Consider the following 22,191-nt stretch of genomic DNA (forward strand, 5'->3'; position numbering starts at 1 on the left):
GACAAATCATATGAAGGCATTTAGTTATATAATTAACAAACACTTGATGGGTTCCCTACCTGTGTGATACAAATCTTATGAAGATATTAGCTATAGTAATTATCTTCAACATACTCTTGTAGTTTGAGACAATGGTCAGTTGAAGTAAAAGTAGGGCAAAAAGGAAGAACGTCACAAGCACTTGGAAGATAAGCTGTAGCATCAACTGCCACTGCAGACACTGGCATTTTGAAACTAGACAACACAATAGCATCCGCCAAGGTTATCATCCAGTGAATGTGATTGGAAACAGGCCAATCCACACTACAAGAGCAATTCTTAAAAATGTAGATCAACAGTATGTATCAAGGACAATTCAGTCACATGGAACTTACAAGACAAGTGGAAGCATCACTTCCCTCAAAAATTCCAGTACATCTCGTACAAGTAAATTCATCTGGTTGAAACAAGATGCAGCCCGTGTCCAGTGACAATTCCATGCCACATGCAAGAGTGCAGCTTCCTGAGAGCTGTCAAAATATGGTATCATCAGTCTGAAACATTCAGACAGTATCCATGAACTAAAATGCTGTCAAGTACTCAAAACTGTTTCCTTTTGCTCCTAAACAACTTATCCCTCTTCGAGTACACATAAAAGAAACCAAAAACAAACACTCCAGACATGGAAACTGGTACCCATGGGAATGGTGGATCTTTGAAGCAAACCAGTGAAGCCTCCAGCTCCTGCGATGCTTGATACACCAATGTGTGAATGGCATACAGATCATGGTCTGAAGCTCTCAAAAAGTACATTGCCTTCTCATAGTCCAAGCGGGACATGGCTGAGACCACCTTCTCCAATTTAAACATGATCAGATTCCACCTCTGAAAGAATTCAACATGCCTTTTCTTTCTAAGGAGTATATTCTCCCCACCATGTGCAGCCATCGACTCCAAAACATCAATCATGCTAGTGATTGTGAAGTTCAGGGTGGTAAGAAGAACATTCCTACGTGCTGCATCTTTCTGCACAAAAGATAGTGATTTGGTCTCTGAGAAAGGCCCAAACGGTGTATGTCCAGTGCTCCAAGAGTAATCGACAACTGTTGCATTATGCTCAGGGCTCCATGACAGATGTGTTGGTGAAACACCCCACATGCTCTGCAGGACTGAGCCGATGACTGGGCGCTCAAGATTTCTAGTCATTGTAATCACATGCCGACCATTACAAGTATAGTCACTTACTGTTTGAGAGCTCCTCGTCCTCACAGCAACCACCATATCCCCGAATGCCACTGCCTGGTGGTACCTATCCAGAGGCAAAAGCTTATCGTGATCCAAATCGAACACAAAAACTGGAACAACCTTGTCATAATCATCATTGTCATGAACCCCAGCCAGACGATGTATCTCATCTGATGAGTCTGACAGCACCTGCCTCAACCGCTTGGAGTCCAAGTACTCATTCACTATCAATGTGTAATTCTCAAATAAGAACCTTGATGTAAATGAGTTTGTCGACCGGGCAATTGCAAATGAGCAGATTGGGCATTCCGAGTACTTGACCTTGTGCAAATCAAATTTCAAGCTCTGCCCATCATAAGGAAGATCCCCATCACGAATTGACTGCTCAATTGAACCGAAATCAAGCCCAGCTGGATCCTTCTCGTTCCCATGGATGTGAACAAACCGAATAAGCAACGAGTTCTCGTAATGCACCGGAATTCTGAGTGAAGGCACTAGCAAAGACTTGTAAGCACTGAGAACCAGCGATGCAAGGTCGGCGAGGAGTGCTTTCTCCGACTTGGGCCGGCCGTGAAGGGTGGCAAGAGGGTGGAACTCACCACGGGGGAGCACGCCCTCGCCGGAGAGCGCTGGTCCGTAGTTCACGGGGCCAGCACCAAGGTCGATCCAAATGTACCGGTCCTTCCCGGCCCAGACGGGACCGAGGCAGCGGGAGAACCCGGGCGATGAGGCGTCTGCGCCGGAGGCGGCCGCGGTGTAGGCGTACTGCCGCGGCTGTGGGCCGAGGTCGAGCAAGTAGATGTAGATGGCCTCAGGGGAGCCGGAGCCGGAGCCGGAGCCGGCAAGAGCACGGTAGTCTTCGGCGACAAGGTCGTCGACGAGGGAGTAGGGGACGGAGGAGAGTTGGTTGGAGTGGAAGGGCGCGGGGGAGGCGTCGAGGTGGGCGCGGACGGCGGCCCCGGCCCGGGACGCGAGATTGGACGCCGCGGCGGGACCGGTGACGTCGAGGTGGAGGATGTGGGAGAGCGCGAGACGGTGCGGGCGGCGGCTGGAGAGGAAGCGGGAGGAGGAGACGGCGGCGGAGACGAGGGATGGGAGTACGCGCCCGGAAGAAGCCGGGAAGGAGCCGCCGGCGAGGCGGACGTGAACGGGGACGGCGGCTGAGAGGGAGAGGAGGCGGGACGGGAGGAGCGGAGTCGGGGCGGCGAGCGCGCGGCGGAGGCCGGCGGGGAGGGCAGCGAAGGTGTCGTTGCCTGCGGAGGGGTCGCGCGCGGCCGCCGCCTCGAGGAAGGTGTCGAGGCCGGAGAACGCTGCCGCGGCGGGGGCGGGGGCGAGCGAGACGAGGAGGGTGAGGAGGAGGAGGAGGATGATGATGGGAAGGGTTTGGGATGGGGGCGGAGCCATGGTCGCCGGCCGCCCGGAGAGGCGGGTGATGGGTTCAGTCGGGGGCTACAGATCGATCTGAGATCGGGGAGAGGAGACTGAAGAAATGCTCGGGTCTGCGATGAGGATCTTCTGCTGCAGGGATATATGAGCAACATCTGTGTCGCTCCATAACTGAGTGGGTTTGAAACGGATCCTCTGCGTTAGAGAAGTCGATGCAGAGAGTGAACAGTTCTCTGCATTAGAGAGAATCTAGACCGTCCGATTAGATTCAACGGCCAAAGTCCACTGCTACAAGCAAGAGCTACAGTATAAAACGGGTTGTGTAGTGGACTTTAATCGGGATACGAATTTGTTCTCTACTGCCCTGCCCTGTTTTTCACTGCTTAGATTGCTCCCCTTTAGCTCGCAGCTACAAAGGTTTATGGATCACATCCTTTTACACGAAGCGGTGTAACCATATATGTCTACAATTCCTCCTTCCATGCCAGAGAGATAAGTGTTCAATCTACAATGCTCATCAGCTTAATTTAGTAAGGTGCTCTCCGTTTATAAATAATTGATAACTTTGACTTTCGTTGTTCATACTTTGACTACCAGTATTTTATAAAATATTTAGTGAAATAAAATACATAAAGTGTCACTACGTTTGTCATAAAAAAGTAAGTTAAGAACACTAAACACTCATAAGTGTGTCCTCATGTATTAATGAGAAAATTAGCAATCAATTTTTGAACAGTAAAGTCAAAATTGTCAATTAATTGTATAGAGAGAGTACTATGATTAACCGTTGCCTCCATTGTGATTTTTTGTGTTATGTATGTCCATGCTTGAGCGTATATTTTAGACATAAATATATAAATAGAAAATTATGAACGACTCACACTCCTTTGTAGATGTCAAGGTCCACTAATGGAAAGACACAATTTATTGGTTACATATAGCTGCACATGAGTGCATATCTTAGATCTAAACTATAAAAGAGCGAATGTGTTTGGTGTCAAGCATCTCATCTAACCCTCCAAATCCAATCCAATGGCTCCCTCCCTCCTCGCATTCTGCCCCGGTCTGTTTCCTATCTCTCCCTCCCACCTAATAAGAAACCGAAAAAACCCACTATCTCTCCCTCTTCGGTCTTTCTCCCTTCCCTGGCCCTTTCAAAAACCGGCAAAAAAGAGTGAAAAAACATCAGTCGAAACTAGGGAAAAAACAAGACCCCTCTCCCTCCCCCTGCGCGTCCTACCCAATTTTCCCCCGTGATTTCCTCCCCGGCGTTGTCCTACCTGCCCAATTTGGCCCATGATTTTCTCCCCTGACGCCATCCTACCTGCCTCCCCCGTCCTCTCGGCCATCCCCTGATGCCATTGGGTTGTCCTCCGTCGCTTACCAGTGGGCCGACGCCAATGGGCTGACCTTCGCTTGAATGGAGGAGAGGCACCGGATAACCGAACCGCCTCGAAGGAGCTGCGGTGATATCCATACCACCCCTGTAGTTCTCAGGAATCGTGGATTGGTCCCTATGTAGTGTGAGAAGGTTGGGTGTTTTTTTTTCAAGCGGGTCCCTAAGCTCGCCGGAGATGCTACCCTACGCGACAGCGGTGGCGGAGGTGGCGCTGGGGTGGGCAATGACGCCCACTGAGGCGATGTGGTTCCGGTACACAATGGCGGTGCAGGACTACCACCTTTACTGCTGCAACATCCTCTTCCTCTTCATCGTCTTCATGCTCGCATCACTCCCCATCGCGCTCATCAAGCGTCGGGCCTCCGTCGCTGTTGCGCCATACAAGCTGCAACCTCGGGTGTAGCTCTCGACGATGGAGTTCGTCCGGTGCTACAAGGAATCTGTGCAATGTTCACCGGCCCGCTCCAGCTCGTCTCGTACCTGGCCGTCAAGGTCGAGCCACTTCTTCCTTTGCACTATCGTTCAATGAATCTGCGCAATGTGTTTGATTTGTCCCGGAGATTTGGGTAGATTCCGCAGAAGAGATCATGTTTCCTTATAGTTCCTTGCGCTTAGATTCCCATAGATGTGATCTGCGCAATGTGCCAGTTTGATATATATGTTCATAGATGAGAGAATTTCAATTACATTTGTCTACATGTTCTCCACTCCTTTGAAAAAATCATGATCTGGGTTTTTACTCTGAGAACCCTTCTTAGATGTGTCCCACTTAGAAGATTCCCATGAGTTTACTATTCTGTCAATCAAAAGAAAGATTTCTCCTTTGATGCCCCTGCATTTCATTCATTGTGATACAGATTGTGTATCCATATAAAAAATGTTTTTTCTTGGATCAATACAAACTGTGGGAATTCACACTGGGCTCCCATTGCCATCGCTCAGGGAGATGGTGGCGTAGTTTCTCGTGTACTTCTTGGTTGAGGACTATCTCAACTACTTGATCCACCGGTTGCTCCACCGTGAGTGGGGGTACCAGAAGATTCACCGTGTCCACCATGAGTTCATGGTGCCCATTGGTTTTGCAGTGCCATACGCGCACTGGGACGAGGTTGTAGCAAACATGGCCCTTTTAGGGCTGTATGTGATTTTGGTGATTAATGACAACATAGTCAATGTGACTAACATATTTGTCAAATATATGCTTTAGTAGGTCTCATGGATGCAATACATGAAGAAGCCACTGAAGCGAAACTCAAGAAAGTTTGAATTGGACGAGTTCAGAGAAGATTGCACTCATCGGATGGTCCAATGCTCAACAAGATGTACTCATCGGATAGCCCAGTGCTAAAAAAAGAACTCACACTGAAGTATTTTGACTCAGAAGAGGTTCTTCAGTTCTATACACTAGATGGTCCGGTGTTAGATTGATGTGCACACCGAAGTGTTTTCCAGAACTTGTGCAAATCTTGAGAGGAAAGATTTTGCACATGCCATTAGTCTGGTGATCAGATGCCTATACATGCCGGAGCATTCTCAAATCAAGGTGAAAATGTTGTACACGCCGAATGGTCCAGCGATGAGGAGTAAGCTTCACTAGAGCATTTTCCAGGAAATGTTGCAACGGCTTGTCCAGTGTGATTGTATACACTGGATGGTCCGGTGATCAGAGGATCTACACACTGGACAATTAGAAATCTCGGTTGGCTCAAGTATACACACAAGATAGTCCAATGATGGAGTTCAAGGTTACACCAGAATATTTGGTGTTCACAAGAGTTTGAGTGAGGTTCTAACGGTTAGTTTCTACTAATGTACATACCGGATCGTCCGATGTTTGTACTGCTGTTAACGTCGGATCATTCAGTGTTCATAGTCTTTTTTAGTCATTGGAGCAACATCTAGTTCGTGGATTTGAGGCTATAAATACCCTCACTAGGTCATTTGAGTGTGCTAGAGTCTAGAAAAGCTTATAGATACTTGAGAAGATATCCAAGCCAATAAAGTGCTAAAAATGATCATCTAAGGCAATTAAGCACAAGATTAAGAGAGTAATTAGTGCTAATAGGTCTAGAGAGAGTTGTTGCTAGGTGTTGCTGCCTAGAGAGGGGATCAATGAGTGATCCTACATTGTACCAAGTGGTATACCGGTACCTTAGAGTCTTGGTGCCTTGCTGGTACCATGAGCCTTGATGGCTCATACTTGTTGACCCTCCAACTTAGTGTGGAGCAGTGGCAAGAAGCTTGTATGGCGCCGCGAAGACCCTTACCTTGGTGCCTCAGGCTTCGAAGTGAAGATGACGACAAGTGACTAGAAGAGAGGATTGTGGTGAGGTATTGCCTTGGTGGCTTGGTGGCTCAACTTAATTGAGGCCTAAATGGCTCAAGGGCCATGATCAAGTGCCGTCCGCGAGCTATAGCCTAGGTGGCTACTCTAACATGGACTAAGGGTGTTGTTTATGTCATCGATATCACAGGATAAAAATTCTTTGTACCGAATTTGCTCTCTCTACCTTCTTTACGTTTCCGTATTTATATACTTGCAATCTACCTTTGCATGTTTACCTTCCTAGAGTAGTTTGTTAGGATTGGCTATAGGTTACTGACCTTTTTGAACGGTAGAGTATGTTAAAATAGAAACAATATAGATAGATGGAATTCAATCTGTAGATTTGAACAAATGATTCTTTACCAGATTCAGTTGCAATCCTACCATGTACATGCATATACTTGGTGTATAAATAGATGACAAGCCGACCAGGTTTTCCTGCAGCAAATACTTCTTCAAACTTGGTATTAGAACCTAAAAGATCCCATCTATTCCCACTACCATGACCATGTCACTCACCTCAGGCACTAACAATTTCGCTGCACTTGTTTCCAGCCATCCTCCACCAACCTCATCACCATTTGGCTTGATCGCACCAATTTTCTTCTTTGGAAGACGCAAGTGGTGCCAGTGCTCTCTGGCCAAAATCTCCATTGCTTCCTTGATGGTTCTGCGATTGCGCTGCCCTGAACAGTATCCGAGGGCACCGGTGATGTCGTCCTATAGAAGCCAAACCCGAAGTATCTTCGGTGGTGGCAGCAAGATCAAAGTGTGCTAGGCACACTGCTCTCCTCCATGACGAAGGATATTCTTGGCCAGATGATTGGGCGCACCACTTCCGCCCAAGTGTGGAGTGCTCTTCATGCTATGTTCGCGGCACAGAATAGGGCGAGTATCTGGCAAATTTGGCTTCAACTATCCATGCTGAAGAAGAAGGACATGAGTGCTGCTGAATATTTCCACAAGGTGAAGGGTTTTGCCAACACCATGGCATGGTGAGTTGATCGACTACATCCTCGTCGGTCTCGGGCCACAATATGATGCACTCATGGCATCTGTCGGTGATATGGGAACCAGGGGTTCCCGAGTCCCGAGGCCAGGACAGCATAATGCCACGTGGCACCATCCCTCGGGGATCATCTCCCCGAGGGCCAAGAAAAGACAGTTTTGGGAGGGGTGCTCGGGGCCAAGAACAGTTGGTCCCCGAGTACCCAGAGTTCCCCGAGGACCCGAGAAAAGACAGTTCCAGGAGGGATGCTCGGGGCCATGAACAGTTGGTCCCCGAGTACCCGGAGTTCCCCGAGGACCCGAGAAGAGACGAATCCAGGAGAGGGTGCTCGGGGCCAAGAACAGTTGGTCCCCGAGTACCCAGAGTTCCCCGAGGACCTAAGAAGCCCCTTGCCGGTGGACCCCACAAGGGCTCCACGGTGAGGTGTCAATCGGTGAGAGGCTCGATGCTGCATTTAAGAGGAAGCGTAGCCTGTCACATCCAACTGCTCCCCCCCACGCCTGTCATACTGAGTACGTCAGTCCCTGCCACCGCCTGGCAGGAAAGCGTGGGGACATTTTAATGCGATGGGTCCCATCGCACGTCACCCTGCGGGGCCCATAAAGGAAACGGCTTGAAGATATCATCGTTGGGCTCGAGACGTATCGCCTGCCACCCTATCGCGTCAGACCGTGTCAGATATGCTCTGACCGGACGGGCATGCGGGGATATTCAGAGGCTGCCCGGTGCCCCCCCCCCCCCGCACCTGCTAAAGTTGGGGCGTAATGAGCAACGGGACCGGCCGAAGGGCGCATTTTCAACACCTGTACATCAAACTGTAGATTCATAATGGTTCCTTTCCATTTATAGCTTACGGGAACTCGTGCCCCCGTTCTGGGCATGCCAAGCCTCCCCCCGATAGGATAAAGGGGGGGAGCACTTCGTAGAAAGAGGGAGTTTTTAGAGGTCCAAGAGGTGAAGTCAAGATATAGAAGTTTGAGGGTTTTTAGAAGTTGAGGCGAATAGAAGTCAAAAGACCTAGAGCAAGTTCAGACGAAGCTCAAGACTTAGACAAAAAATCTTGTAACACAGAGATCCAGAGAAATGCATTCCAAGAGCATTAATAGCACATCTTACACACAGGAGTAGGGTATTACGCTCCGTGCGGCCTGAACCTATCTAAAAATCCCTTGTGCATTTACTCCTACAAGCTGACGATCATCCGTCCCCCCTAGATCTCATACATTCGCATTAACCCCACTTACGAGGTAGATCCAGAATCAGTCCCCCGGCCGAATCTCAAAAGAGGTCCCTCAGGATCCCCGCTTGCGGTGTTCATCCACCGACAGCATCCATCACCGTCATCAACATTGCAATAAGCCTCAATGATTTATACACATATCTTCTCTCGTATGAAGCTATGCAGGAGCAGCACACCCTGTCCAAAGACTCTGAATATGTTTCTTCGGTAAATGATGCCTCCTAACATGGTGATAGCAATGGCGGGACTTCTCGCTCCCATGATGGCAAGGGTAACCATGAGGGTGGATGTGGAGGACAAGGACGGGGACGTGGCTGCAATGTACTCATCCTAAGTGTCAGATTTGTGGAATTTTTGGTCATGAGGCACTGAAGTGCCATCAGCACTTCAATCACACTTATTAGGCCCGAGCCAGGGAAGTGGTGCCCGATCCACCAAACCAGATGGCATGACCTCACGGAGTGCCGCACGGTCAAGGGCCTCGTCGAGCAGCGCCAAAGGCCTCTGAAGTGGTCGGGCGCACCGATCACGTTCAGCTTGGCCGACCACCCCGCCAGTACTACAGGCGTGGGGCGACTACCCCTGGTAGTGTCCCGCACCATCTGCAACGTGAAGGTCAGCAGGGTACTGATCGACGGGGGAGCAGGCCTTAACCTCCTCTCCAAGGAGGCTTTCGAGAAGCTGCAGGTGCCCTCTAGGCGCCTAAAGCCGTCGCTCCTGTTTTACGGGGTGACACCCGGGCACTCCCTGCCCCTCGGGTAGGTCGAGTTGCCCGTGACATTCGGGAGCTGGGACAACTTCCGAACGGAGAACATCATCTTCGACGTCGTGGAGCTCCCCCTCCCCTACAATGCCATCCTCGAGCGCCCGGCGCTCGCTCGGTTCATGGTGGTCACACACTACGCGTACCTCACGGTCAAGATGCCGGGCCCAGCGGGCCCCATCTCCGTGTCCGCCGAGACCAGCAGCGCCGCCTCCTGTGCCGAGCAGTTATACTCGGCCTTGGTCTCAGCCCGAGCCGAGGTCGAAGGTCGTCCAGGGGGCCCGGGACCCTCTACATCCAAACCCCGACTCGCTGCCGACGCCTCCGTTCCTACGAAGGAGGTCGTGGTGGGAGAAAGCGCCTCCCAGGTCATCCGAATTGGCGGTGACTTGGGCGGTAAATAGGAAAGCGCTCTCGTCGCCTTCCTCCGGGCTAACGTCGACGTGTTTGCATGGCAGTCGTCCGATATGCCCGGGATCCCTAGGGAGGTGATCGAGCACCACCTGGCTGTGCGTCCGGACGCACGCCCGGTGAAACAGAAGGTCCGGCGATAGGCGCCCGAGCGCCAGGAGTTCATCCGGGAGCAGGTCAGCAAGCTCCTTGACGCCGGATTTATCCAAGAGGTCCTCCACCCCGAGTGGTTGGCAAACCCAGTTATCGTCCCGAAGGCCAACGGCAAGCTCCGCATGTGCGTGGACTACACCGATCTAAACAAGGCTTGCCCCAAAGATTCTTTTTATTTGCCCCGTATAGATCAAATTGTAGATGCAACCACAGGATGTGATCTTTTGTATTTTTTAGATGCAAACTCTGGTTATCACTAGATTCGCATGGCCATAGAGGATGAAGAAAAAACTGCTTTTACCACTCCGGTGGGGACTTATTGCTATGTGTCAATGCCTTTTGGTTTGCGCAACGCTGGCTCTTCCTTCCAGCGCGCTATCCGCATCACCCTTGATTCGCAGGTTGGCCGCAACGTCGAGGCCTACATCGACGATCTCGTGGTCAAGTCCCGAGACCGCGCTACCCTGCTCGAAGACCTTGCCGAGACTTTCAATACTCTCCGCACTACCCGCCTGAAGCTCAACCCCGAGAAGTGTGTCTTTGGGGTACCTGCGGGCAAGCTCCTCGGTTTCTTGGTTTCCAGCCGAGGTATCGAGGCCAATCCAGAGAAGATCTGGGCCATCGAGCAGATGCGACCCCCGGCTCGACTCAAGGAGGTTCGGCGTCTCACCGGCTGCATGGCGGCCCTCGGGCGCTTCATCTCCAAACTTGGGGAGCGGGGGTTCCTCCTCTTCAAGCTTCTAAAGAAGACCGGTTGTTTCGACTGGACGCCGGAGGCCGAGCAGGCCTTCCGCGATCTGAAGAAGTATCTCACCTCACCACCCGTACTGGTGGCCCCGTCCGAAGGTGAGCCACTGCTACTCTACGTGTCGACCACTCCTCAGGTCGTAAGCATGGTGCTGGTGGTGGAGCGCGATGAGTGCACGGGGTCAGGTGCTGGGTCCCAGCTCCCGGCCGCCCTCGAGCACTCCCCCGTCCTCGCGGCTCCACCTGAGCAGGGGGTCGAGCCCGAGCACTCGGTTCCCCCCGAGCAGGGGGTCGAATCCGAGCACTTGGCTCTTCCCGACCAGGGAGTAGAGCCCGAGCACCCGGTCAGCCTCGACCACGTCGCCGAGCCAGGGGGCTGTAGTAGGCCCTCAGGTGAAGCCGCAATCCGGGCCCGCCGGGTACAACGACTGGTGTACTTCGTCAGTGAAGTCCTCCGGGAAGCCAAGACAAGGTACCCCAGGCTCAGAAGCTGCTCTACGCCGTGCTCATCGCTTCCCGGAAGCTGCGCCACTACTTCCAGGCACACAAGGTCTCAGTGGTTGCCACGTACCCAGTGGGGCCCATCCTTTGGAACCGAGAAGGCACCGGGCGTGTAGTCAAGTAGGTAGTGGAACTGGCGGAGTTCGACCTGCACTTTGTCAGCCGCCAGGCGATCAAAAGCCAGGCGCTCTCTGACTTCGTGGCGGAATCGGCGCGTCCATCTGCGGCGGCACCTCCCAGGTCGCCTTCTGGGGTTCCGCCGCCATCTCCGGCAGAGTCAGACAGTCGTGGGGGCTGACGTCGACGTAGAACCAGTCGCGCCGCCAATCCTCCCACTTGCTCCGCAGCACCTGGGGAATGTATTGCTCCCCTAGGCCATCCCGCAGTTGGAAGTTACAGCAGCCGGCGACGTCCGCGGTGGAGAGGCCCCTCTTCTTCCTGGCCGACCGCAGCACGAAGAAGTGCCGGAAGAGCGTCACCGATGGTGGCACCCCCACGAACATCTCGCAGAGGTGGGCGAAGACCGCCAGGATGACGACGGAGTTGGGGCTGAGATGCACCAACTGGATCCCAAACGTCTCCAGGATCTGAAGAAAGAACGCCGAGAATGGCGGCACTAGCCCGGCCGCCACGAAGGAAGTAAAAAGAACGATGCGCCCCGGCCGGTTCGCCACCGACGGGAAGCTCGCCAGCACCACCACCGAGGCCCCCTGCTGGCCCTTGGGGACCATCAGCTTCCGAACCCTGTCCGCCGCCTCCTCGTTCACCAGGCGGGACTCCGGCAGCACGCCGTCGGGAGTCCTGTCGCGGCGGCTTCCTCCTGCTCTCGACATCTCGTCAGGGTGGGGGATGATCTGGACGGTGCGGGAAGAAAGGTGCTCTGATCGCCTAAGGAATGTCTAGGGCTCAGGAGCGCAAAGAAGGCAAAAGCTTGATCGCAAGATGATGTAAAGAGGGGGGCGGTTCACTCCCCTCCTCCTTTTATACCCCAGGGAAATTCAAACATCACCTACCACGGCGCGCTCGGCGGGACGGTTTCCTCGATCAGCGCAACCGCCAGGCGAATCTCCCACAGGTCATGCGGTGTCAGCAGTTGCCAGGCGTATTTTTCTCGATTTGCGTAGTTGCCACGCGTGCCGCCTGCCTCGTTATCACGCGCCGCCCGTCCCGTTGTCACACGCCTCGGGAGTCGTTTGGGTGCGCGTCTGTTCGGCTCCCCGATTGGGCTGTACCAGAGGCCTGGACCGAGGGACCACCGTCTGAAAGCTCGCCACGTGGCGTCAGTACCAGCTTCGGCCTCGTTGACGATGAAGGGCCCATCCGCAGTCTCTGGGCCATTGCCTGTCAATGGGCCCGGGGGCTGCTGTCGGTGTATCAGGAACTGGGGGTCCCCGAATCCCGAGGCCAGGCCAGCAATCCGCCACATGGCGCCATCCCGCGGAGTCTCTCCCACAAGGTGAAAAAGATCAAGTCCCTGGAGAGGGCGCTCGGGGCCACAGTCGGTGGCCCCCGAAGTACCCCAGTTCCCCGATGATCCACGAAATCTAAGTACCGGGAAGAAAGTACTCGGGAAGGTGTAAGGTGACCCCCGAGCACCCCAGTCCCCTGATGACCAGGAAAGCTAAGTACCGGGAGAAACGTGCCCGGGGTCGCTAGCGATGGCCCCCTGGGCACCCAAGTATCCCGAGGACCCACCGAAGGAAGTTCCGGGAGAGAGTGCTCGGGGTTGCGTGCAGCAGCCCCCGAGCACTTGGTTCCCCGCGGATCCGTACAAGTGTGCCTGGGAGAGAGTGCTCGGGGAGGTGAACAGTACCCCCGAGCACTCGGTACCCTGACGACAAGAAAGGGCATTCTCGGGAGAGAGTGCTCGGGGAGGCGAACGGCAACCCCCAAGCACTCGGTACCGCGACGACCCAGGGAGCCCCCTGACAGTGGCCCCCGAGGGGCCCACCGATGAGGTGTCAGCCAGTCAAAGGCCCAAGGCCGCATTTAAAGAGCGTGCGTGGCCTATCACCTCCAACTGCTCCCGCCGCGCTCAGCGTCAGTTCCTGCCACGTTCTGGCAGAGGGGCGTGGGGTTATTAATTGCACGTGTTCCATCCCATGCCATCCGGCCCGTCTTGGGATAACGTCGTAAGGGTCGAGGCGTTCCGTCTGCCGCGCTGCTGTGGCAGGGGAACAAGACAGGACGGGCACGCCGGGCCACTCTGCGGCTGCAAGGTGGGCCCTCTCCACGGCGCCCGTTGCCAGTACATTTATGGTGACGGATGACCAGGCGTGCGACGCATTTTCCACCCCCGGTCACTTCGCCCAGAGGAAATGATGACGTCCTTTCCATTTATGGTGTCTCGGAACTCGTGCTCCCCCTCTCGTTCGGGGCACGCTGCTGCCGGCGGGTATTTAAAGCCGCCGGCGGCACAAAAAAAAAAGAGAAGAGAGCTCAGTAGTGTGGAAAGACACAGCACCAGAGAAACAACGGCTGAGAAGTGAACATGAGACAGGCTGAAGAACAAAGAGCCCCAGGCTCTAAGATAGACCAACATTCTTGTAACCAGCAACATCCTTGAGGGACTTCCTTAGGGCATTTATAGTATCCATACAGGAGTAGGGTGTTACGCCCTCGTGCGGCCCGAACTTGTCTAAACACCAGTGCATTCACTCCTTTCCGCATTAGATCATTCCGCACCGCCGGCCATCGGATTCATACCCATTTATTTCTCAGGCGAACATATTCAGGATCATCCCCCCGGCCGAATCTCTAAAGAGGGGTCCCCCAGGATCCCTGCGACAGGAGTTCACCCTCCGACAAGCCCCATCTTCGACCTCATGTCGTGTGTATTCGGGTGTCAAGGTTACTGCTCAACAATGGCATCAACATTTTGGTCATCCCTCCAATAATGTCGTCAAGTCCAATAAACTTTCGTGTTCCTCAGATTCTGAGTCCTTAGTTTGTGATGCTTGTCAGTGTGCTAAAAGTCATCAAATTCCATATAAGAATTTTAATCGAGTTACTTCTGCACCACTTGAACTCGTTCATACTGATGTTTGGGGTCCTGCTCTTCCATCTTCTAGGGGTTTTCAATTCTATGTGAGTTTTATTGATGACTATAGTCGTTTTTTGTTGGATCTATCTCCTAAAACACAAGTCTGATGTTGAGGACATTTTTTATGCTTTTTAGAATCATGTTGAGCGCCTCTTGAACACTAAAATTAGAGCTGTGGAATCTGATTGGGGGGGTGAGTATCATAGGTTACATCGTTACTTCCAACGTGTTGGTATTGCACACTGCATTTCTTCTCCACACACATCACAACAAAATGACGTCACTGAACGAAAACATCGGAACCATTTTGAGACTGGCTTTGCGCTTTTGGCACACTCCTCTCTTCCTTTGCGATTTTGGGATGAGGCTTTCCTCACCGCCTACTGTCTTATAAATCGCTTGTCAAGTCGCGTTATCAAATACCACTCCCATCACTCATCTTCTCAACATCACTCCTGACTATTCCTTTCTTCGCACATTTGGTTGTGCTTGTTGGCCGAGTCTCCAAATACAACTCCTGCAAACTAGAATTTTGTTCTAAAATGTGTGTTTTTCTTGGCTATAGCTCCATGCATAAAGGATACAAATGTTTTGATAGATCCATAGGACGTATCTATATCTCTCGAGATGTTGTTTTTGACAGGCATCTTTTTCTGTTTGCTACACCAGGTGCCTCTATCGATCTGTCTTTGTTATCCTCCCACATTTCCTTTTCCCAGAATGAGCCGGTTGTGCAAGGTGGCCTTGTGTGAAGTTACGACATGTCCATGATGTTTTCTAACCCTGCTGGTGCAGCTCTTGATTCGTGTGTGCAAGCCCCTGGTGGTGTGCCATTTGATACCGTGCATGACACCAGACAATCCGACGTTTCACGGTCTTGTGGCACCAGACCATCCAGTGGCGTGCCGTCTGATATCATGCGTGGCACCAGATAATCCAGTGCTCCACAGTCTTGCGGCATCGGACCATCTAGTGCCCAACAGCAATGTGGCACTAGAACCTCTGGCGCCCAACCTGCAGCATAGGATGCCACCGTCGTGCCACGCTCCTCTAGGCTTCCAACCTCGAACGGGTCTTCATCTCCGCCTCCAGACCCTGCGCTGGTGTCTGTTTCTATGGATGATCCCGCCAGTCCACCGGCATCGGAGTCTCATGTTTCTCCCTCTACGTCAGGGTCTCCACTGCTTGGCCCCATTGATGGGGTTGTCTCCACATTACCGGCATCGGTTAATGTGCATCTTATGCGAACTCGGCTCAAGGATCATCTTCGTCAACCACTTCAGTTTACGGATGGTACTGTACGCTATGATCCTTCATAGCGTGTCTTTCTTACTGAACCAGTTTCACATCGTGTCGCTCTCACAGAACCAGCCTGGCGCGCTGCTATGGAGGAGGAGTATGCTTCCCTCTATCACAACCATACATGGACGCTTGTGCCACATCCTTCTGGTTGCAATGTCATCAGCAACAAGTGGGTGTTCAAGCATAAGTATCGCCCGGATGGTTCTATGGAGAATCACAAAGCATGTATGGTTGCTCATGGCTTCACTCAACAACATGGCATTGATTATCATGACACATTCAGTCTAGTGATCAAACATGCCATTGTTCATCTTGTCTTGTCGCTGGTGGTATCTCGTGGTTAGACCTTGCGCCAAGTTGATGTGAGTAATGCTTTCCTTCATGGTTTTCTTGATGAAGAGGTATATATGCAGCAGCTCCCTGGTTTTGAAGATTCTCATCATCCCTCATATGTTTGCAAGCTTCAGCGAGCTCTCTATGGATTGCAGCAATCTTCGCGCACGTGGTATACACGTCTCAGTGCCAAGCTTTATGAACTTGGTTTTTAGTCTTCCAAGGCCGACACATCTTTTTTTGTGTTTTCTCAAGGAGATGTTACCATCTTTATGCTCGTTTATGTTGATGATATTGTCATCACCGATTCTACACCTCACGTGGTTGTTGACTCACTTGTGCAATCTCTCTCAGCTGCTTGTCCTATCAAGGATCTAGGCCGGTTAAATTATTTCTTGGGTCTTGAAGCTGCTTACAATTCAGGGGGCATCACTACTTCAGAATACCTCATTAGTGTCTGTTCAAAATCGCCATCGGTGACGGGTTTTGAATCGACACTGATGACTCGGCACTGATAGTCAGTGACTATCAGTGTCAGGTATGGAACCGACACTGAAAATTACTATCAGTGCTGGTTCCATACACGAACCGGCACTAATAATGAATTATCAGTGTCGGTTCCCTATTAGGAACCGGCACTGATACTGATTATTAGTGTTGGTTCTAAAATAGAACCGGCACTGATAGATCTCGTCAGTCAAAAAAAATTGTACAATCCAAAATGCATGACATGCACATGCATCCATTCTTCTAATGTTTAAGTCACGATAAACACGTAATACATTAATTCAAACTGCATGCATTTCTAAAATTACATCAAATACCATTACATGCATAGTTGATATCTAAAATTTCAACTCCAAATATTACATCAAAATGATTTAGTGCAAAAATGAGTGCACTAGCTGTTGCTTCAAATGGAAGTTCCATTGGACTTCCGTAAATGACGAAATTGTTACTATCACACTGAAGCTTAAGGTTTGATCGGTACTTTCCTTCTCGAATCTTCCTGCATTGAGGACCAAGTAATGTGTACCCCCACTGCTGAGCAAGAAGACGTAAGATTAAAGTCAAGCTACGATCCATACACATCCGAGTGTTCCAGTAAAAATCATGTAGACAAAGAGCAATAATATAGAGAAAATAATAATATTATTGAAATAATCCTAGCTACAAACTGCAGGTTCATGTCACCAACCGTTTCAGCTGCATATAACCGCGAGAGCCTAGGAGTCATTGCAAGCACATCCTTATTATGTTCAAGCGCTTTCAATTTGAAATAGTTGTAGTCCAGAAACATGTATCCAAGTTGCAGGTTAACTGATTGTAGAAGCGCATGAACAACAAATTTTTCAGCCATAAGTCTTTGGTCTGTTTCGGAGCTTGATGCTGTTAAAGTGATATATCCTTCTTTAGGAAAAGAAATGCTAAAAGAGATAGTGATCTTTATTTTATTGTTATCAGCCAATATGCTCATCACCACAGGTGGTGTGCCACCAAGATCCGCAATAATATCATGTAGCCATTGTAGATAAGGACGCATCTACATCAATCGGTATGTTAGTTTCTAAATTTGTTAACTGCAAACTGCAATATTAACTGACCTTCTTATAATTTATAGCAAATGGATTTTTATCTCTGAGCATGCAGATGTACCTAAGACAAGTCACAGGTACGTCTACATGCTCAGAGAAAAAAATGCCAATGCCATATCAATCGGCACATGTGGATACTCTCGCAATTATGTCAAGTCATCAATTGCAAAATAAGGAAGTAACAAACTAGTTACTCACTGGGAAGTGATGGTAACATCTAAAACACCGATATAGCAATACACATCTAATATCATGGCATACACATCTAATAATAGGCCAACATATTTTGAACTAAAATACATATCTAATTTTAGGAGCTAAATTGGCTAACTAAAATTGCTAACTACATTTTGCTAACTACAATTTGCTAACTTGAATTTGAGAACTAACCCAGGTGTTCCATGACCCTTCCCGATAGGAAGGGGATACGCCGTTAAGGATCTGGAGGCTGGGAGTCGGAGGGTGGTCACCCGGACCCGGGCGGCCCAGATGAGGACGAGGAGGCGGCGACATGCCGACACACAACGAGGACGAGGAGGTGGCAGTCGGCATGCGACGAGGACGAGGAGGTGGCAGTCGGCGCACGATCAGGAGGTGGAGGCTGCGGTCGACGTGCGATGAGGATGAGGATGAGGAGGCGACGAGCCAACACGCGATGAGGACGTTGCGGACAGGGAGGAGGCGGCGGTCGGGGAGGACGAGCGGCGTCAGGCTGAATGGAGCAAACGAGGAGAGCAACCAAGTGCTGGATATAAATATAACACAAGCATTAGAGCCGGTTTTAATTCCAACCGGCACTGATAGTGACTATCAGTACCGGTTCTAGGTCCAACCGGCACTGATAGTAACTATCAGTGCCAGTTCTTAAACTCCCATGCGCGAGCAATAATTGAGGCTCCAAGAACCAGCATGATAGACACTATCAGTGCCGGTTCGTGGCACCTCAATCGTAGTTCACGCGCATGAGTTTAAGAATCAGCACTGATACATCAACAATATCGGTTACGCTCAAACCGGCACTGATGAGGCACTACTTATAACATGTTCTGTAGTAGTGCATGGTGTTGACTCAACACCAGTATGCTCTAGACCTTCTTCCTCATGCAAACATGGCAAATTGCAAGGCATCTCCAACACCGATGTCTGCCATGGACAAGCTAGCTCGGGTAGTGGAAAATTGCTTGGTGCTGAAGATGCCTTCAAATATCATAGTACTGTGGGAGGTTTGCAGTATCTCACCTTGGCATGCTCTGATATATCTTTTTCAGTTAACAAGGTGTGCCAATATTTGTTGAATCCCACAGATGTGCACTAGGAAGCTGTCAAGCGCATCTTGAGATTTGTTAAAGGAACTGTGACAACCGGGTTATGAATGCAATGATCATCATCTACTTTGCTTAGTGTCTTCACAGATGTCGATTGGGTAGGATGTAGTGATGATCGTCACTCAATAGGAGGCTTTGCTATTTTTCTTGGGCCAAATCTCATCTCATAGAGCTCACGAAAGCAGCCTATTGTATCTTGTTCTAGCACTGAGGCAAAATACAAGACTTTAGCTAATGGGACTGCAGAAGTTATTTGGGTTTAGTTGGTTTTGAAGGAGTTGAGTGTTCTTCAGCCTCGGCCACCTGTTATATGATGTGATAATCTTGGAGCCACTTATCTGACCGCAAATCCAGTGTTTCATGCTCGCACGAAGCATATCGAGGTGGATTTCATTTTGTGCAAGAGAAGGTAGCTTTGGGAGCCCTTGATGTTCGGTTTGTGAGGATCAGATAGCTAATGCTTTTACCAAACCGGCTACTCATGAGATGCTTGACTATTTTTGATGCAATCTTAATCTAGTATCGATCGGTTCAGATTGAGGGGGTGTGTTAAAATAGAAATGGTATAGATAGATGGAATTCTATCTGTAGATTTGAATAAATGATTCTTTATCGGATTCAGTTGTAATCCTATCATGTACATGCATATACTTGGTGTATAAATAGATGACAAGTTGGCTAGGTTTTCCTGTGGAAAATACTTCTTCAACTATGTGTTTATTAGAGTAGACACACTAGATGAACCTAAAGCATATTTAGATAAAAATTGATATAGGTTTATTTTGTGAAGTTTTTAGAGCCGATCAGTTTAGGTGTCCTAATTTATCCCCCTCTTAGGACGTCACCGATCCCTACAGAGGTGCTCTTCTTGGCATCCCCTCCTTCGTAGTGCCTGCCAATGCTCTGGCCACATGATCACTTTCTGGCTCTAGATTGTACTCCGTCAGGTGGAGGCCATCAATACACACAGTGGGTAAGGAGTTTCTGCTACTTCTCACTTCTATGGAATGCTTTTAAGAATTTTCTACGGGTGATTTGTCGTACTTTTTGTAACGATGTGTGCGGCATTGTATGATTTGGCGGATATTAGTTTTTTTTGCTACTGATGGATGAATTCATGGGTGGAATTGTGGGTGATTGTGATGTTAGCTACATGGCACTGACCATGACTTGCTGGTAGTGTTGAATGGAGTTGTTTCTGGAGGAGACTGTCAGTGATTGTAGATAAAGACCAAGTAATTAAGAATTATAGGGCATAATTTTAAAATTGGCTCTTACTCTTCGGGTTAAGAAAATGAAAGATCAAAATTACACTTCGGTTCAATTTTGGAGCAGTAGTTTCAATTTACTTAAGGTCAATTAGACTTGAAAATCTGTACCAAAAGCACGTTTAGTGTTTGTTAATTATCATTTCACTGTGCTAAGAAAAAACATACAACCTTCGATTCCTTAATGCAATGGTTAAAACAATATTAGTGAAGATTAGGATAATCTGAATAATAATGTGCATGTTTACTACTATGTATGGGAGAAATGGACAGCTAGGAAGAGCAATAGTTTGCTTAGTTGCACGGGCAAATTCAGCATTCACTTATTCATTAATTTGTTGCATCTTCACCTATAGACTCCTGGTATGTCTACTGGTTGACCTTTTAGTGGCAATTACATTGCTTGATTTGTATCTTAGTGGATGGCAATTTGCTTTTATTTTTATTTTGGACTTGTCTTAACACAAGGAGCTGTGAATGGGCCACACTGTATGTATTGACCATATCAAGATTGTCTCAATTCATGTCATGAGCTGGAGTATTGTGACCTTGCAATGCATAATATATAGATATTTTTTCGCCTTTTTGATAAAAAAAAGCACACTCTTTAGTGCTTCATTTTTTCTTATCTTGTATTGGTACATTTCTCATCCCTTTTCTTAGTGCAATGAGAAATGTTGTTTTACTATATGTATCTGAAGTTCACTACCATGTCATAAAAATATGATACCGACATCAATCTTTGCCAATTTTATATTGGATTTGAATCTACAATTTTGATACCTTTGTTTTTCTTATCTGCCCTCCTTTGTGTACAATCCAGTTATAACTTCTTAAGTGCTATTTTTTCTGTACTTGACCATGTCAGCTAGGATATACCATAGTTTGTCCAGTTTTATGGTAGGTACTGCTTATGTTTTATAATTCTCCAATTTTATTGTAGGTACTGCTTATGTTTTAGTTCTTAATGCAGTGAACAAGTCCACCACGAACGGCATGTTGCAAGGACTTATCCATTATATGAATTTGCCATTTTGCTCACCTCTGTTCTTTAAGTCTGACAGGAGAAGCACAAGCATTTGCACTGTCTGTTGTCTTGTCCAAGAGAACGGGCCTCTGAACGGACTGTACGGAGTAGGATGTTGGTGTTCTCTCTGTCTGTCTCGTCATGGCCAATGGATCAGAAGCGACAGTTGGTTAGTTTGGGTTTTCTCTTCGGTTGGGTGGTGGTGGTGGTGGTGTCGGGTTTACTGAATTGGGGTGGAATTGGTTGCAGGACAGGTGGTGGAGAAGAAAGCAAATTCGGCTGGAACCCTTGTTGCTCGCCAGTCGATGGTAAAGCACGGTCCTTGAGTAATCTGTCAATTAAAGTCGATATACTGTGGCTCCAAATGACGCTTCTCCTGCATTCCAAGAGTAAGTGCTGGACTACTACCGATCCAGATTAAGGTTGCAAGTGTTTGTGTTTTTTTTTTTGGGGGGGGGGGGGATTTTAACTTCAGTTCTAAGTAGTACACTGAATTTAACTGGGGGTGTTTCGATATTCATTCCATTTATGATGCTCGCCAAAAATGATTTAATCAATATATCGTTGCACTGGTTGATCAATAAGAAACAATATAATTTCATCACAAAGCTTGGTGCTGATATTTCTGTAGTTTGTCATCGCAGGATTAAGATGTTGGTTCCATTTTATTTTCTATCAGACCTATCTGTAGTTGGTTAAAATTCTTGATGACATGTAATGAGTCTTCAAGCCATCTGAAATGTAATGCCTTAAGCCCGGTCCATCTTTGCAATAAATATGAGACTAGGGCATATGCCCTTGGACATAAATCACAAGGCTTGGTGTTTGCTTTTCTTTTCTTTTTTTCTAAAATGTTTGATATTGGATAACAGGTCACAGTAGAACACCGCCAAACCATTGAAACAAATGCAGCCAGAGAAACCAAAGGATGATGTGCACTCCACCACATCATAAGACATTCTTCATGATAGAGTGGCAGATTGACAGTTGCTTAATTCCCCGTGGTGTTAATACAAAATGTCATCATTTGGCATTGTGCTGCAGAATTTCATAAGCGCAAGGTATGGTATTAAAAAGTCAACATGGTTTTTCATTTGCTCCAAAAGCTCATTGGCATAAAACATACTACTTTTTTTTTT

The 22,191-nt window shown here is 49.0% G+C and overlaps 1 protein-coding gene and 1 pseudogene across 1 annotated transcript; one reads left to right on the forward strand and one right to left on the reverse strand.

The window, feature by feature from the left end:
• Positions 1-304: 304 nt before the first annotated feature.
• Positions 305-2,736, reverse strand: LOC133883520 (uncharacterized). Its single transcript, XM_062322867.1, has one exon. The coding sequence runs from the start codon at positions 2,626-2,628 to the stop codon at positions 580-582; it is 2,049 nt and encodes a 682-aa protein (XP_062178851.1). The 5' UTR covers positions 2,629-2,736; the 3' UTR covers positions 305-579.
• Positions 2,737-4,184: 1,448 nt separating this feature from the next.
• On the forward strand, positions 4,185-19,734 carry LOC133930081 (very-long-chain aldehyde decarbonylase GL1-10-like; annotated as a pseudogene).
• The last annotated feature ends 2,457 nt before the right edge of the window (positions 19,735-22,191 follow it).

The sequence above is a fragment of the Phragmites australis genome, chromosome 10, assembly GCF_958298935.1.
Source record: "Phragmites australis chromosome 10, lpPhrAust1.1, whole genome shotgun sequence".
Lineage (NCBI taxonomy): Eukaryota > Viridiplantae > Streptophyta > Magnoliopsida > Poales > Poaceae > Phragmites > Phragmites australis.

Excerpts from the sequence above, each read along its gene's own strand:
- LOC133883520 (XM_062322867.1), bottom strand. The coding sequence starts at position 2,628 with ATGGCTCCGCCCCCATCCCAAACCCTTCCCATCATCATCCTCCTCCTC.